Consider the following 15429-nt stretch of genomic DNA (forward strand, 5'->3'; position numbering starts at 1 on the left):
AAAAAGCAACATTTTCAGGCCAGATAGCTCAAGAAATGAAACATACTTTTAACTTCTGGGTCCAACAAGATCTTTATGTTAAAGACTTTCATGATTATGGTCAAATAATGTAATCTTGAAAATTAAATTGTTGCCCCTTTGTTGTAACAGAATTTTACCTGCATATAATAAGCCTACCTTGCCACTAGAAGTCCTTTTGTGCTTCCTCCTTGTGGCAAGGAGGTGCCCCCCCCCCCCCCGTTTTTCAAAGGCAGACACTCTGGCAACTCCTCCCTCCCAAGTCCAGTTGGGGCTCCCGATGACTGTTGTTCCAATACCAGTCTAGCTAAACCTGGAGAGGCTGCCCCACATTGGCCATGGCAACTCTAGAAGACCTCTACTAAGTCTTGAAGTTGAGATCTTCACCTTTGTGTAAGTGGAGGAAAATACACTGTTCAAATTGTCAATGTTTTGGATTATAGTGATTACAGTGCCATCTGTGTGAGGAAAGGGGGTGTTTCTCATAAAGACAATTTAAAACCTCTTTAATGCAGATTCACTAATGATGAAATGTTTGTGTGTGTGTGTGTGTGTGTATGTGCATGTGTGTGTAATTCTTATTGTTGGTCTCTTCTAGAAATGTATAGAAACACTAAAGGCCTACAGGAGCACTAGTGCTTTGGAGCCATCCACTGTTTGGAAGAAGGGGCTAGAAATTGAAAAGAGATTTGCGAGTTAGTTGATCAAAGTGCCATTGGTGGCCACTAGCCACTTCCTAACTTGTTAAATTAAACAGTAAGTTACCATTTTGGTCTGAACCTAGGCTATACTCCCCCCCCCCCCTTCCCTTCCTTCTCCTAATCTGGCTTATAAAACCTGAGTGTGGCCTGTGATCTGTATTATTATTGAGTGTATACCTTTACATATTTTTTTCCTTTTAAATAGCATTTTGTAAGGGTGTTCTTACAGTTGGACCAATATGGTAGTGATAATGAAAATTGTTCAGGGAATAGCACTCAATAAGTTACTTTTTTGTTATGGGAAAATGATTTGTATAAAAAGGGGTAGATTTTCCTTTGTGCAAAAAAAAATTGTCACTTAGATAAGCAAGGCAGTATAGTATTCCCCACCCACTCTTACCCCCAAGTGTTTCATGGACACATCTTTGTTATACAGAACACTTTTCTGTATGAGGGTTGTATTAACATAAGTTTTTTATTAAATTTAAAAATGGATGTGGACCATGCTGTTCAAAAATGGCTAGGTGGCGCAGTGGATAGAGCACTGGCCCTGGAGTCAGGAGCACCAAATTCAAATCCCACCTCAGACACTTAATAATTGCCTAGCTGTGTGGCCTTGGGCAAGTCACTTAACCCCATTGCCTAGCAAAAACAAAAATAAATAGATAAACGAAAGATCATTGATGCTGATTCACTAATTCACAATTGATATAGATATGGAAGAATTGCTCCATCCAGAAAGTAAAGTCTTCTTTCATTTCTTGATCCAATTCAGATCAGATGAAGTTGAAAGTACTTTCATAAAGTTTTATGAGTGTTCTCTGAAAGGGAAGGCTTCAAAATAAACAGGGTGGTTTGGTTTGGGCCGCAAAAACGAAAGATACCTTTACTTTCTGGATCCAGCAATTCTTGTATGTTAAAAGTACTTCCTTTTTAGGATACATTATTATATAATGTAGACCTATTGTAAATAGTACTTTCTTGATCAAATTGCTGCGTTCTCTTTATTAGTGCTCATATCTTCGTTGATTCTACCGTGTTTGGAAAATAATATAACTGCATTTTAAAAAGTCCTTTAATTCAGCCTTCACTAACTCTGCTCTCCTCACCTCCTCCCCTTTGCCAGTTCCAAGTCAGTGAGATTTTATTTTAGTTATCTTGTCAGTTATTTTTTTAAAGGCAGAAACTTTATGCTTGACCAATTCAAGTTAAAGTTTTTCTTTTTGCATTTTCTGTCATTTGTTGGATTAAGTATAGTGCCTGTAATTGAGTAAATAACCTTTTTTTCATTCACGATTGTTTGATAGTGTCTGGAATGGCTGGCACTGCTCGTATCGACGGAGACCATATTTTTGTATCTGTTCCGGAAGCTCTATTAGTTTCTGATGTGGTCACGGATGATGGGATAAATCTTGATCGTGGCCTTGCATCTGAAGTTGTCCAAGGGCCTGATATCGTCACAGAAAATGATTTTGTAACAGAAGGTGTATTTGTTCCTGAATCTGTTCTGGAAGCTGATATTGCCATTGAAGAAATTTTAGATATTAGTGATCACATTTTGACTTCTGACCTAATAACAGAAACTGTTAGATTACCTGACCAGATTTTTGTGGCTGACCTTGTTACTGGTCCTGAAGGACATTTGGAACATATGGTCCAGGATTCTGTGTCAGGAGCTGATTCTCCCACAATAGTATCAGAGGAAGTTCTTGTAACCAATTCAGATACAGAAGCTGTGATTCAAGCAGCCAGTACTCTTCCTGGTTCTACGGTTGCTATAAAAACTGAAGATGATGATGATGGCAAGAGCACTTCTGAAGACTACTTAATGATATCTTGTAAGTGAAATCAAAGGTAGATAAAGTGACTGGGAGATTATTTGAAGTAGAAAAGGGTTGGGGGGGAGGTTTGAATACAGTAAAAACCCTAGTTAGATGCCTCTTTGAAAAACAATTTGTTGTATTTTTGTGAGATGCTCTTTTTGTATTTACTCAGTGAAAAGCTGTGCTCCCAAGTGTCATTCTATAGCAGAGTAGTAGTTTTCCTTCCACTTCCCACATGTTTCAAACTGGAGAATTTCTGTTGTGTACTGACATCTTAGAGAACAGAAAAAAAAACTGAAGATATGGAAGAATTATATAAGACAATTATGATTGTAGAACTACATGTGTGTATACAAAGACACACACATATATTTTCCCCTAAAATAGGAGGGGAAAGGTCATACTTTTTTCCTCTCAGCCACAAATTTCTCTTCATTACTGTCAGGTACAGAGGTTGTGAGTTCACTTTTATTTAGAAATTTCTGTATGATCTGCTAAGTAACGCAGCAGATTTCATACATTCTCTTCCCTTTCCATAAAAACTTTAGAGCAGATTGTAAACTTAGAGGTGGGAGCCAACTCTACCTGTGTGTATCTAGATTGACCTATATTAAGTGTCTTGTGTGTATTTGATGTTAAACAAAAAAGACATTTATTTGTTTGTTAAAGTGCTTTTTGAGATCTTACCTCCTTTTTTGGAGTGATGATATAAAGATGATATATCTTAAGTGATGGTTTAAAGCTGAGCAGCCAAGAATGCTGAACTTGGAGAGATAAAGGTCAGTTGATAGCTACTTAACTAGAAGTAGCTTGTCACCCATGGAGTTTGGTGGGGCTGTGCTATCAGTTTTGTGGGCTTCTAGAATTATCATTTGCTGCTTAGAGAGGTTTTTGAGTAAAAGATTTTAAAAATGCATTTTGGGGAATGTGTTAAATATGTTTTGTGTGTAAGTATGGCTTGTTCCTAGTGACTTTCATCTGTAAGAATAAACAACATGTTCTGTAAATACAACTTGTAAGTCTGGCACATTCAGAATTAATTTTGTTGTTTTGTTTTGTACAACCATTGATGACATGGAATGTTTATGTATTTACCAGGTGTTGAAAGAGCACACCTCAGTGGCTGAACTTTTTAATTCTATTTATGCAAATGTACATCTCTTAGGTGTGAACTTTTTTGAACCAATTGCTTATCTTCTACTCTCAAGCATTGTCTTTTAAGTACACAAGTTTTGTAACAACATAGGGTCTTTTGCCTAAGTATAACATGATTTCAAATGGGCACAGTTGGGTATCAATGATTTCAAGTGAAAGGTAAAAATAAGTACTGATATGGAAAGTACAAATGAAAGCATAGGGCCAGTTCTATTTTGTAATATCTGGTATTTTTGATGTCACCACTCCTCATTTTCTTCCCTCATTTTTTTCTAGAGGTCTTAAAAACTGTGTTTTGAGAATCTTTTAATATATGTCATAATTGATCACCATCAAAGGAAAAGAATTTCAATTCTGAGAACCTCTGATTAACCTTTAAGAATGATAACAGAAGAACAAAGCTTATTGTTGTGATGCTGTTGTTACTGCATGTGTTTTTGTTGGAGGTCAGGTATCCCTTTGTATTAGTGATTTAAAATGAGACTTTATAATTGATTTTTTTTTTAGCCTCTTCATATTTTTGTTTTGAATTCCGATTTGGGTTTTCTCCTTCTTTCTTCTTGCTTCCACTTCACTTCCTTTTCTTCTTGGGCCGGGGTTGGCTTCTACTGGCTCTTGAGTCTTTCAGGGATGGAGAATGAACTACCTTGAAAGGCCTCAGAGCTAAGACAAGAGGGCCCCCTAGTCTGCTTTTCCAGAATGGAGAAGATTCCAGAATAGCCTAATGGAGTTCAACTAAAGGAGAAGGCCCTACTTTCCTTCTGGGATTCCTGCTTATCAGTGGAATAAAGAAACCCTCAGTAGCTGGGCTTGGGAGGTAGGGAGTATTTTACTTCTCCCAATCCCAGAGCTACAATCTGAGGTTCATCATCCTAACTAAACGGAAGACTATACTCCTAGAATGTTGGATCTGTCATTCCATCTGGACAAAAGACAATCAGTAGGAATCAGCTTCTAAACATTGATTCCCTGGAGTTCTTTTGGGGATGATTTTCTTTTATTCAAAAGGATTTCTATATAACCATGTTTTAGATAAATTGTTATAAATGGAAGGATATTGCATTGTTGCCTCCTTTGTATAAGAAACAGAACTAGAGTTGGCAACTTTTCCTAGAGTAAATGACCTGTGATTTGGTTGTAATGGTGATTGACTCTTTAGTGTGGAGAGGTATAAAGGAGTTCAGTTACGAGGGAAACATCCAGCATATGTTGTGTTGGACAGGGTGTTGGATCAGGAGTAGGATGACTGGGCTCTAGTTTAGCTCACCTCTTGATAGGTATATGCCCTTGGGCAAGTTCAAACTTCTGCTATTCTGTTAATGTCTGCCCTGCTGATTTTAGAGAACTGTTGTGAGGCTTAAATGAATGAATGCATATGGTGTACTTGGATGATTATGATGGTGTTCATCATGATCATGTTTTGATTCTTCTCCTAAGGTTGCAAGATACTATGGAATTGTAATGCTCTGCCTTCCTTTATCAGACTGTCTATGGGCCAAGTGTCACACATAAGACTTACTGGTTTAAGAAACGGGCTAAGAGAAAAGTTCATTGTCTTGATCCTTGTTTTTATTGCAGAGCAACTAAGCTTTCTTCTATAGCTAATAAATGTATAGATTAATAGAAGAGTGCCATATAGATTTGATGATGACTATGGATAAATCTTTTTGAGGGACTAAGTTTCCTTCAAATTAACCATGATTTGAAACGTAGGTCTTAGTTGAATGTATGTATCCTTCCAGAAATGTCTCTGCATTAAGGTCTGTCCTTTTGTGCTGGAAAACGTGGACCCTGCACTGTGTGTGAGTATGTCAGTTAAGCATTGTTTAACAGTCAAAATTTGGTCCTTAAAAAAAGCTCACATGCACCCATATGTGTACATAACCCTACATGCATGCCTCTGTGTGTGTGTTGTGGAATGGAGAGTACCAGCAGCTGCAGGGATATGGAAAAGCCTCGTAGGAGGATCCGGGATGTTATTGCCTGACTGACCTGAACTTTGATAAAAACTAGGAATTTTAAGAGATGTAGAGAGCATGAATTCTAGGTGTGGGGAACAATCAGGTCAGAATCCTCTGAGAATTAGTAGGAAATCCTCTTTGGCAAGAGAGCAGATCCTATGAAGTGGAGTCATAAAGAAGAAGATTGGAAGGGTAGGAAGGAACCAGGTTGTGGAGGGCTTTAAGTGCCAACCATAAGAATTTATCTTGGACCTCAAAAGTAATAGGGACTCCCTGCAGTCTATTGAGGAAGATAGTGATGTAGTCATGTCTATATTTTAGAACTATCCCTTTGGTAAGTACATAGAGACTAGATTAGAGAAGAGGGTTCTTTGAGGCAAGAGATTAGTTAGGAGGCTTCCTGCAGTAGTAAGCTATGATGGCAGGTGTGTGAAGGAATAAATGCCAGGGATTTGAGGAAGAGAGACTGGGACAGGACTTGGTATCTGTTTGGCTCTATGGGCTGAGTGAGAGTTGAGGAGTCAAGGATGCCTTAGGTTGGGAACCTTGGGAATTGGGGCAGTTAGAAAGGTGATTATTAGAAGGAAAGCTAGGAGTTGATGAGAGATGCTGTTAGGAATGGATTCTAGGAGAAATACTAGAGATCTGAGTAGCATTACCAGAGAGATAACCCTCATTTCTTTTTGGGAACTGATAGGGTTCACTCTCAAAGTAGAGAGAGAGGAGGGCTCAGGATAGACTCCCACTCTGAGGGCATGGTGTGTGGGCAATAGTCATAGGTATTAACACCTGCCTAACTCTGAAGACTTGCTGTTCTATCCTGGAGAAGGCAATGTGATTAAACAAATAACAAGAACACCAAGAGTGAGCTGTGTCACCAGAAGCCAGAGAGTAGCGTGATCGAGAGAGAGCATGCCCTTTAGACAGGTCAAGAACAATGAGAATGGATAGGAGTCTGTTAAGAAGTGACAAGACATTATGGAAAGAAGTTCACTTGAGTGATGAAGTCAGAATAAACTATCTCTCTGGTTCTCCCTTTCTCTCCCTCCTCAAAATAAGTGTTTAGGGAAACTTGTGGACCTGAGTGTGTCTTTAAAGCAGTGCCACAGGGATGGCCCTTCATAAGGAAATCTAATATATGGAGAATGGTGGACTTTTTTTATTTATAAATTATTCAGTTTACTCAGTTTGTCATTTTTTGAGTGGAACATGTTTATTTAAAAAAACATTTAGAGTGATGATTCATTAAAATTCCATTTACATGGAATATTTCAGCAAAATAGTTTGTCTAAAATGAGATGGGCCTGCTGCATTTCTCTGTTTTCCTGGAAACAGAAAAATTCTGCACATTGTAACAAATGGCACACCTTGGGGTTTTCCAGATGGTGATGTCCAGATCCATTGTAGAATCCAAGTTCCTGATCATGTTGACCCCCACCCCCCAGGTGCATTGTTGGCAGTTTCATGCCTGCCATGGCCTTTCAGGGGAGCTGATCTAAGAGAGCATAGGGGAAAAAACTTGTCTCCCACTTTGTAAAATGTAAGTGCACATCTTGATCTAGAAATTTTTTCTTTCCTTTTTCCTTTTTTTTTTTTTTTTTTTTTTTGCAAGGCAATGGGGTTAAGTGGCTTGCCCAAGGCCACACAGCTGGGTAATTATTAAGTGTCTGAGGGCAGATTTGAACTCGGGTTCTCCTAGGACTCCAGGGCTGGTGCTCTATCCACTGCGCCACCTAGCTGCCCAGATTTTTTTTTCTTTTTTGTTTTTTTCAAGTCATTCTTAGCATTGCCCAGTGGGATAGAAAAGAATATTAAACTTTAGGAAGCTGCAAATATTATAGAATGGGATTTTACCTTCTAATTGTGTTACATTGAACTTCTGGTCAGGCAGGTGATAGACACAGTGTCAGCCGCTTCTTACAAATGGAGACAGCCTGGAGAAGGGGAAGCAGCATTCCACAGTGGGGCTGGACATTGTTCACCTCAGAACAGAAAAGGGGGTCTTTTCAGTTCAGATCTCCTGAATGCCCTTTGACTTAGGAGGAGGGTCTCAGGATCCATTTCTCAAGTCATTGTAATTTTTATTTAAGGCAATGGGGTTAAGTGACTTGCCCAAGGTCACAGAGCTTAGGCGATTACTGAATGTCTGAGGCCACATTTGAACTCAGGTCTATCCCCTGCGCCACCTAGCTGCCCCCCTCATTGTAATTTTTTTTTTTTAGGTTTTTTTGGCAAGGCAATGGGGTTAAGTGGCTTGCCCAAGGCCACACAGCTGGACAATTAAGTGTCTGAGGTTGGATTTGGACTCAGGTATTCCTGACTCCAGGGCTAGTGCTCTATCCACTGCACCACCTAGCCCACCCCCATTGTAATTTTTAAAGCAGTTTTTAGGGATTTTTTTCTACAATAAAGAGTTCAAAAGGGATATTAATTTTGGTAAGAATTGATGGGTTTTTCCACTCTAAATAGTAGTGATGTCATTGTACTTCATAGCAATCCACCCACCATGCTCCCCACCCTGCACATATACACACACACACACACACGCACAATAAACCATAATTTGTCTTTATATCCTGTATTAAAAATGTTCATCAAAATAGAAATTTAATGAAATCCTAGAACATCTTTATAAAGTCTGAAAAAAGAAATAGAACCTGACTGAAAAGTTTCAACTTAATGATTTTAAGTCAGATTTGAAATCATGATATAAAGCTGGTAGATTGTACAAAGGCATACTTGTCCTGGGAAATCTGGTTTGGGGGGCATCATAATATAATGTTTTAGATTTAGGCTATGTGCTTTTTCTGGATTAGTCTTACAGTAAGAGAGTTTTAGTCATTTTTTGTCTTCTTAGTCTCTGTCACCTTTTTTCATTCTGCATGATATACCAAAAATATCTTTTAAGACTTTTATGTAACTTTACAGTACTTTGTTTCACTTATTCCTGTTGAAACTGACCCTTAAATCTATTAAGAAAATTGGGTTATTTTTGTAAAAGGTGGTGAAATATTTCAGTTAGTTTCAAAGGTAAGTAGATCATATATTTGATGTTTTACTTCAGAATATCTAAAAAGGAAGTGATATCCCTTAAATGTAAAAAAAAAAGTTTTTCCTAGTTTATATATGTGTGTGTGTATATAAAAATATACACACATACATATGTGGACATACACATCTCTCTGTATCTACATCTACATCTGCACATATCTGTACATACTAATTGCTGCTGAAGCAATTAACAAGTGTGTGTCCTCTAATTGCACTTGAATTAGCTAGGTGATCCTAGTGGCTAAGTGGTAATTTACATGCAAGTAAGTGCTACTGTGATGCCTTCAGAAGCCATTGATGAAGGCCTTTTTGGGGCCAGGTACTGTGCTAGGATGGAAGGTTGTTAGCTTCAAGGACCTTCCATTCAATGGAGGTGAAAAAGCACACGCATGCACTCAAGCCCCTTGGGATCTGGGAGGGATCTGGATCATCCTTATGTAGGAAGGTTGCACTTGAATTGTGCTTTGAAGGAAATTCAAGATTCTTAAGACCCACAGAGTGAGAAGGGAAGGCATTTTAGGTACAAAGGCATAGAGAAAGGAGATGGAATTTTGGAACATGAGAACAGAAAGAAGTGACGGCGAGCCTGGAAAGCCAGATTGAAGCTCTTCTCCAGAGAGGATTTTGATGCCAAACTCTGGGAGAAGAGAGTATTCAGGAAGAGAAGTCAGTGATGATGTCAAAAACTACAAAGGTGAAGAAAAAAGAGGGCTAAGGAAAGTAGATTCAATTTGGTGATTAGAGAATGCTGATAACCTTTGAGAGAATAATTTCAATTGAGATTAATAAGGTCAGAAGGTAGATTAGAAGGAATTGAGAAACATGGCATCAATGACATCATTTTCTCGGAGTTGGGTTTAAGTGTGGGGATAGGTATTGTAGCGATGGTGGAAGATCTGAATTCAAGATCTGCCATCAACAAAATAGCAGCTGTGAGACAGCAAACAAGTTATCTACCCTCTCTAGGCAACTCCTAAGACTATAAGTAACAAGAGAAGGTGTCAGCTTTGTAAGGGTAATTTCCTTTTCTGAGAGTTGACTTTATCAGTGACATCACAGTTGCCTATGCAGCAATCCTGATCTTTTGACTATGGAAGGATGGTGACATAGAGCATGATAGTTGGAGGAGATGCCAGTGGCTTGCTTTGTTTTGAGGATGAGGGAGACTTGGGCATGTTTGTAAGCAGTAGAAAAGGATCCTCCGTTGAGAGAGAAAATGAAAATTAGAGAAATCTGTTGATTGTGGGGGAATGCCATTCTTTCAGGTCCCGGCCTTGATAGGAAGGGCTTCATCAGGGTCTGAAGCAAAGACAGGAAGAATGCACAATGATGGTAGCTGAATGACTTTGAGATGGATTGCATGGATTGTATGATGTGATGTTCACTGCTAACAAGGGATGGGATGTATGGGAGGCTTAAACATGTTATTCCATGAAGTTAATTACATTTCTCTTGTAATTTTAAGTATACCATTAATTAGACTAGCCAATTGCTTTTTTGTGTAAAATATGCTGCTTATACTTTTCACATTATTTTTATCAGTATGGTCAGAATTAAGGCTCTTTTGTTGTGGTTTTTCAAAGTAGAATGTTGTCATTTGTAGAATCTTTAAATATACTGTGCCTCTTTCTCCCCGTGCCTTCGTTGTGTTTTCACTAATACATGAACCAAACTGAAATACCTCAGTGTAAATTATAGATTGAAATATCATGCAAATGTTTTATATTGATTCACTAGCTGCTTCGATGACTAGATATTGCCAACCCAGTATGTGCAAAAGAGAACTCATGATTTTTCTTTACTGTTTCTGTCAAGGGCACCAGTAACTTTGCAGTCACCCAGGGCTCACAACCTCTGAGTTAGCTTTCCCCGCTCACTCCACATATTCAGTCATTTTCTAAATTTTGTCTGTTCTACCTCCAAAATATCTCTTGTTACCTTCTCTCTACTCCTACAGCCACCACTCTAGTTCAGGCCCTCAGCACCTCTCACCTTGATTATTGCAATGGCTGCCTAATTGGTCTCCCTGCTTCCTGTCTCCTCTCTCCAGTTCATCTTCCACTATGCTGTCAAAGTGATATTCCTAAAGCACAGGTCTGACCGTGTTTCTCTACTCCTCAAAAAAACTCCACCCATCCATGTAGTTCATCAAAGGTAGTTCTCTAGAGGTGTCCAAAAAATCTATAATAATTTAAAAGAGGTAGTAATTGGACTCCCATCTAGCTTTTGTTTTTCATTTTTATTTGTAATTGCAAGAGTCCATTTTTTTCTGACACCTTAACATAATTAAATTTAAATCAAGACTGTTAGCTACATTTATTGGTTTTCTGAAGCATATGTAGCCTCTTTGGGGGGGGGGTTCTGCCATATAAAGAAATTCTGTTGTCAATGTTTGAAGTAGTTTCCATTTTAAAATATTCTAAAGAAATAGTCAACATACTTGTGGGCCTATAACAGGTCTTTTTAAAATTTTTTTTAGCATGTCATATTCAGAAGACAGCATTCCATCGATATGTTTCATTGTTGAAAGCATCCACTTTTGGTGTCTGAAATTAAAAGTGCTTGTTATAGACTAAAAGATCTGGCATAGTGTAATTGGGTTTTTGTCTTCATGTAACATCTTTGAAAGTTTTCTGCAATGGACTTTCAAATATTGCTGTGGAAACTGCACAATATTTGAAATGCAAGAGTAGTCATTATTTTGAAATAAAGTTTGCCTTGCTAAGTTGAATTATCCAAAATGCAATTTAGGTTGGGAATTGCCAGTTAAGAATAGAGTCTATAGTCATTTCATTTTGATACTTTTGAACTTAAAATAAGATCTCTTTTTATTCTTTAGCAATTGCTTCTCTTTCCTTAGACTTAGTTTGCATAGCTTCTTGGGCTTTATGTAAAATGGAAGGTCTTGATTGCTGGGATTACTGTAGTCTTGATTTCATAGCCCACTTTATTTTGCATCATGGACATCTTGTTTTTCTTTTTGTTGGTAGAGTGTAACTTAAAATATTGAAAGTAATGGATGGTTTTTGACTCATTAAAAATGACTAGGTGCTTATTGAATATTTTTGTCAGTGAGAGATGTTTGTTGAGTTACTCTTAAACACCTCACTCATGACCCCTCAATGTGACTAGTGCTTGAACTCAATGCTTGCCTCCTCTTTGTTTTTTACAGTGGATGAAGATGCAGAGAAACTAGACCAAATTGCAAACCCACCAGTAAAACTCCACACTGAAGCTTCCAATGATGATGTCACTAAAGAAGATGGGTTTGGTTCAGAAGTTATAAAAGTATATATTTTTAAAGCTGAAGCTGAAGATGATGTGGAAATAGGTACAGATACAACTTGGATTTATTCTTTTAATAGAAACAACCAATCGTTGTCTTTTTGTCTTTTTATTGAATTATCTGACAATTGTGTTAGTCAATATTAGACCTTTTTTCTTGGTCTTGGGAACAATATATTTGATATGGGTGATTGTGAGCATTTATATTTGATAATGTAACTGATAGGAAGAGTTTACCAATCTGATATACATAGCATGCATGTATTTTGCAACTGAATCTTGTCAAACAGGTAAGTAGAGGGATTTGGTTTGAACTCTGGTGACTGCCTGCTATTGGTGACTTTCACTCAGGATTTCTTGGTTTTTAGATTTTATCTAATAGTAAATATTTTTTTAACAGGAAGTTTAAAGTTCTCCCTCTTAAAATTTTCTAACTCAAGTTTTGACATTTCTCTTGCTTAGTGCTTCTGTGGATTTGTGTTATTGCATCCCATCCATGCTGTGTTGTCTTGAGATTCTTGTCTGCATTTTCCCATAAATCTTTCCAAGAGATCCACTTAACATACTGGATGCTTTTTTCCTAAATATTTTTCCATTGTGTCGATACTACTAAAGCATAGTCTGTGCATTGGTTGTCTCTTATTCTTGCTATATTGCCTGCCCTCCCTCTTTATTCTGTTCTGTAATAGATCTCGTCATGACATCCTTTAATATAGCTTCTCCTGGACAATCACTTCTTGGTTGTAGCCTACTTGCTCCTGTCTTGTGCTCCTTTAAGGGTGATGTTGATTAATTCGAGTATTAGGTATTGCATGATTCAAAGCCATGCTGCATTATGAGATCTTGGCTTATCAGTCACCCCATAGGCCATCTAGTCCAATTCTCAGTTGCCCTTCCCCTCTCTTCCCCTTACCCCCTCCTCTCCCCACCTCCTGATGGAAAAATGTGGGGATAATTAAAAGTACTACCCAATTTACCTACAGCAGCTTGGCTTTAATCTTTCTCCTCTACTTTTTACTCTTTTGCAAGGCAATGGGAGTTAACTGTCTTGCCCAAGGCCACACAGCTAGGGAATTATCCAGGGCCGGTGCTCTTTCCACTGAGCCACTTAGCCGCCCCTATATTAACTATTAATTGATTCTCTGATAATTCTCATTTCTCAAGAAATCTTGTATGGTTTTTAACACGTGAGAAATATTTGGAGGAGGCACTTTTTTTTATCTTTTTTTGAGCAAACACAGTGGGATCTTATATTCTCTAAATTTTGTAGTTATGTGATTGTAAAGATGTTGTCTTGCTGGAGCTAAAAAGGCAATTCTTTCCTTGAAAACCTATTTCTTTCTGCTACCTTCTTAAAGAATGTCATCAATGAATGTTGTTTTCTTGTATTAAAAATTGTATCATTGCTAAAGACATTTAGGACTATAGCTACTGATAATTTTATGGTTTCTCTTTTTGGTAATAATGGCTAAGATTTTTTTCCAGGCTCTGGTATTCTCTCTCTCTCTCTTTTTTTTTTTTTTAGGTTTTTTTTGCAAGGCAAATGGGGTTAAGTGGCTTGCCCAAGACCACACAGCTAGGTCATTATTAAGTGTCTGAAACCGGATTTGAACCCAGGTACTCCTGACTCCAGGGCCGGTGCTTTATCCACTGCGCCACCTAGCCGCCCAAACAAATATTTTTTTTTTTTTTTTAAGGTTTTTGCAAGGCAAATGGGGTTAAGTGGCTTGCCCAAGGCCACACAGCTAGGTAATTGTTAAGTGTCTGAGATCGAATTTGAACCCAGGTACTCCTGACTCCAAGGCCAGTGCTTTATCCACTACGCCACCTAGCCGCATCTGGTATTCTCTGTAGTCTTTTAGCACCTCCAGAACCTTATTTTCCTTTCCTTTTTTTTTTTTTTTTTGCCTTTGCTTTCCCTTTTCTTGTTGCTTCTTAGTATCCTTAGAATCGATGAACTTTGAATTTACTTAGTTGATTATGTTGCCAAATCTTAGTAAGTTTATTTTTCTTTCAACTGCTTAGCATTGTTTTATGATGAAGCAATGACTACTAATTTTCTACCATCTTCATCTACAAGATTTCACAGATCACTTTATATCCTATATCATTGTTCCCCTTGGCTGCAATATTCATCCACTTAATACAAAGAGCTGTCCTTGCTGACCAAGACCTTTCCAGTGTTTTGTTTCTTGCCTCCTTCATTTTGGTGATTTTTCAATTAGACTTGAGCACTGGTGATGCTGTTGTATTATTTTATCTGATCTTTGTTAATCTGCATCTTTAAAAATAAAACAAACAAACAAACAAAAAACAAAAAAATAAAAATAAAACAAGTTAGAATTAATTTAGTTGGCTATGATAGCTGATTTAGTAACAACTTATAAAGATACCTATCTTAGTAAACAATCACTTCCTCAAAGTTATGTAATTAAATTCATTTTTGTGAAATAAGTGGACCATGCACTGCTGTTTTCTTAGTGTTTTTGGACTCAGTAAAACCAAGTCCACCCACTCCATTGTTTCATGAGTTTCCATAACTAGTTTACTATGGTTGAGCCTTTCCATGTTCAGTTGGCTTGGCCCAAAGGAAACATAGCCCTTGATGGGCCCAGTCATACTTGAAGCCTTTCTGGTGTGGCAGAAGCTGTAATCCCTTGGCATAGCCATCAAGAACCCAGAGTCACCTTCGATCCATGAAGAGGCACCAGAAGAGGACTTGGTGAGTGGTGGATGAGAACTATTTTTCTTAGAAAATTTCTGTTTTTAATTTTTGAGGTGGAACAGAAGTTGTTACAGACAGTGATTTTCACAATGGACATTCCATCCCTGGAGTCCTTGAACAGCAGGGATGTGTTGGCCGAATGCAACAGGAGAAGATGGTTTACATGGCAGTTAAAGACTCAACTCATGAGGGTGGAGATCTCAGTAAGAATTGAAATATTTTTAAAATTGATGTAACTATAGCATTATGTAGCATACAAACACACACATACATACACACAAACTTTATTAAATATTGTGGTTGTTCTCTGAGACATAAATATATGATTCCACATTGATACTGTGTGAAATATTGAAAATGACCTAATAACAATGAATATTGTGAGAAATATATCGACTGAGCAGTAAAAATACATTTAAGGGCAGTAGCTTTCTTCTGGCCATTTGGGAGATGCAAATGTGTCTCCTCATTTCTTCACCCTTACCTGATTTGTCATTGAACTGGGCCCCTAGTAGCTGGTATTCTGGCCAGTGAAGATCTCTGTAGGGCATAGCATGATTTCTGGCCCACTGCAGGTGCTTCTTTGAACGTTTGTTCCCTTCTTCCCCAGCATCCTTGACTAAGGGAGTAGATGTTCTCCAGGTTACCTTGCCCCCATATGGGGTCAATGACTATCAGAGTGTCCCAGCTCTTAGCCCTTACCTTGCTAA

The 15429-nt window shown here is 38.0% G+C and overlaps 1 protein-coding gene across 8 annotated transcripts in view; it reads left to right on the plus strand.

The window, feature by feature from the left end:
- LOC141501850 (zinc finger protein 711-like) overlaps positions 1-15429 on the plus strand; it is a 38520-nt gene that overhangs the window by 13072 nt on the left and 10019 nt on the right. For 3 of the 8 annotated variants that reach the window (XM_074206215.1, XM_074206213.1, XM_074206214.1), the window contains exons 3-5: positions 2027-2557; positions 11882-12040; positions 14773-14922. In XM_074206215.1, coding sequence (XP_074062316.1) covers positions 2027-2557; positions 11882-12040; positions 14773-14922 — 840 coding nt within the window. Of the gene's footprint in view, positions 1-616; positions 775-2026; positions 2558-11881; positions 12041-14772; positions 14923-15429 lie in introns of all 8 variants that reach the window. The other 5 variants (XM_074206216.1, XM_074206217.1, XM_074206218.1 and 2 more) reach the window with 3 other exon arrangements.

This window comes from Macrotis lagotis, chromosome X (assembly GCF_037893015.1).
Source record: "Macrotis lagotis isolate mMagLag1 chromosome X, bilby.v1.9.chrom.fasta, whole genome shotgun sequence".
Lineage (NCBI taxonomy): Eukaryota > Metazoa > Chordata > Mammalia > Peramelemorphia > Peramelidae > Macrotis > Macrotis lagotis.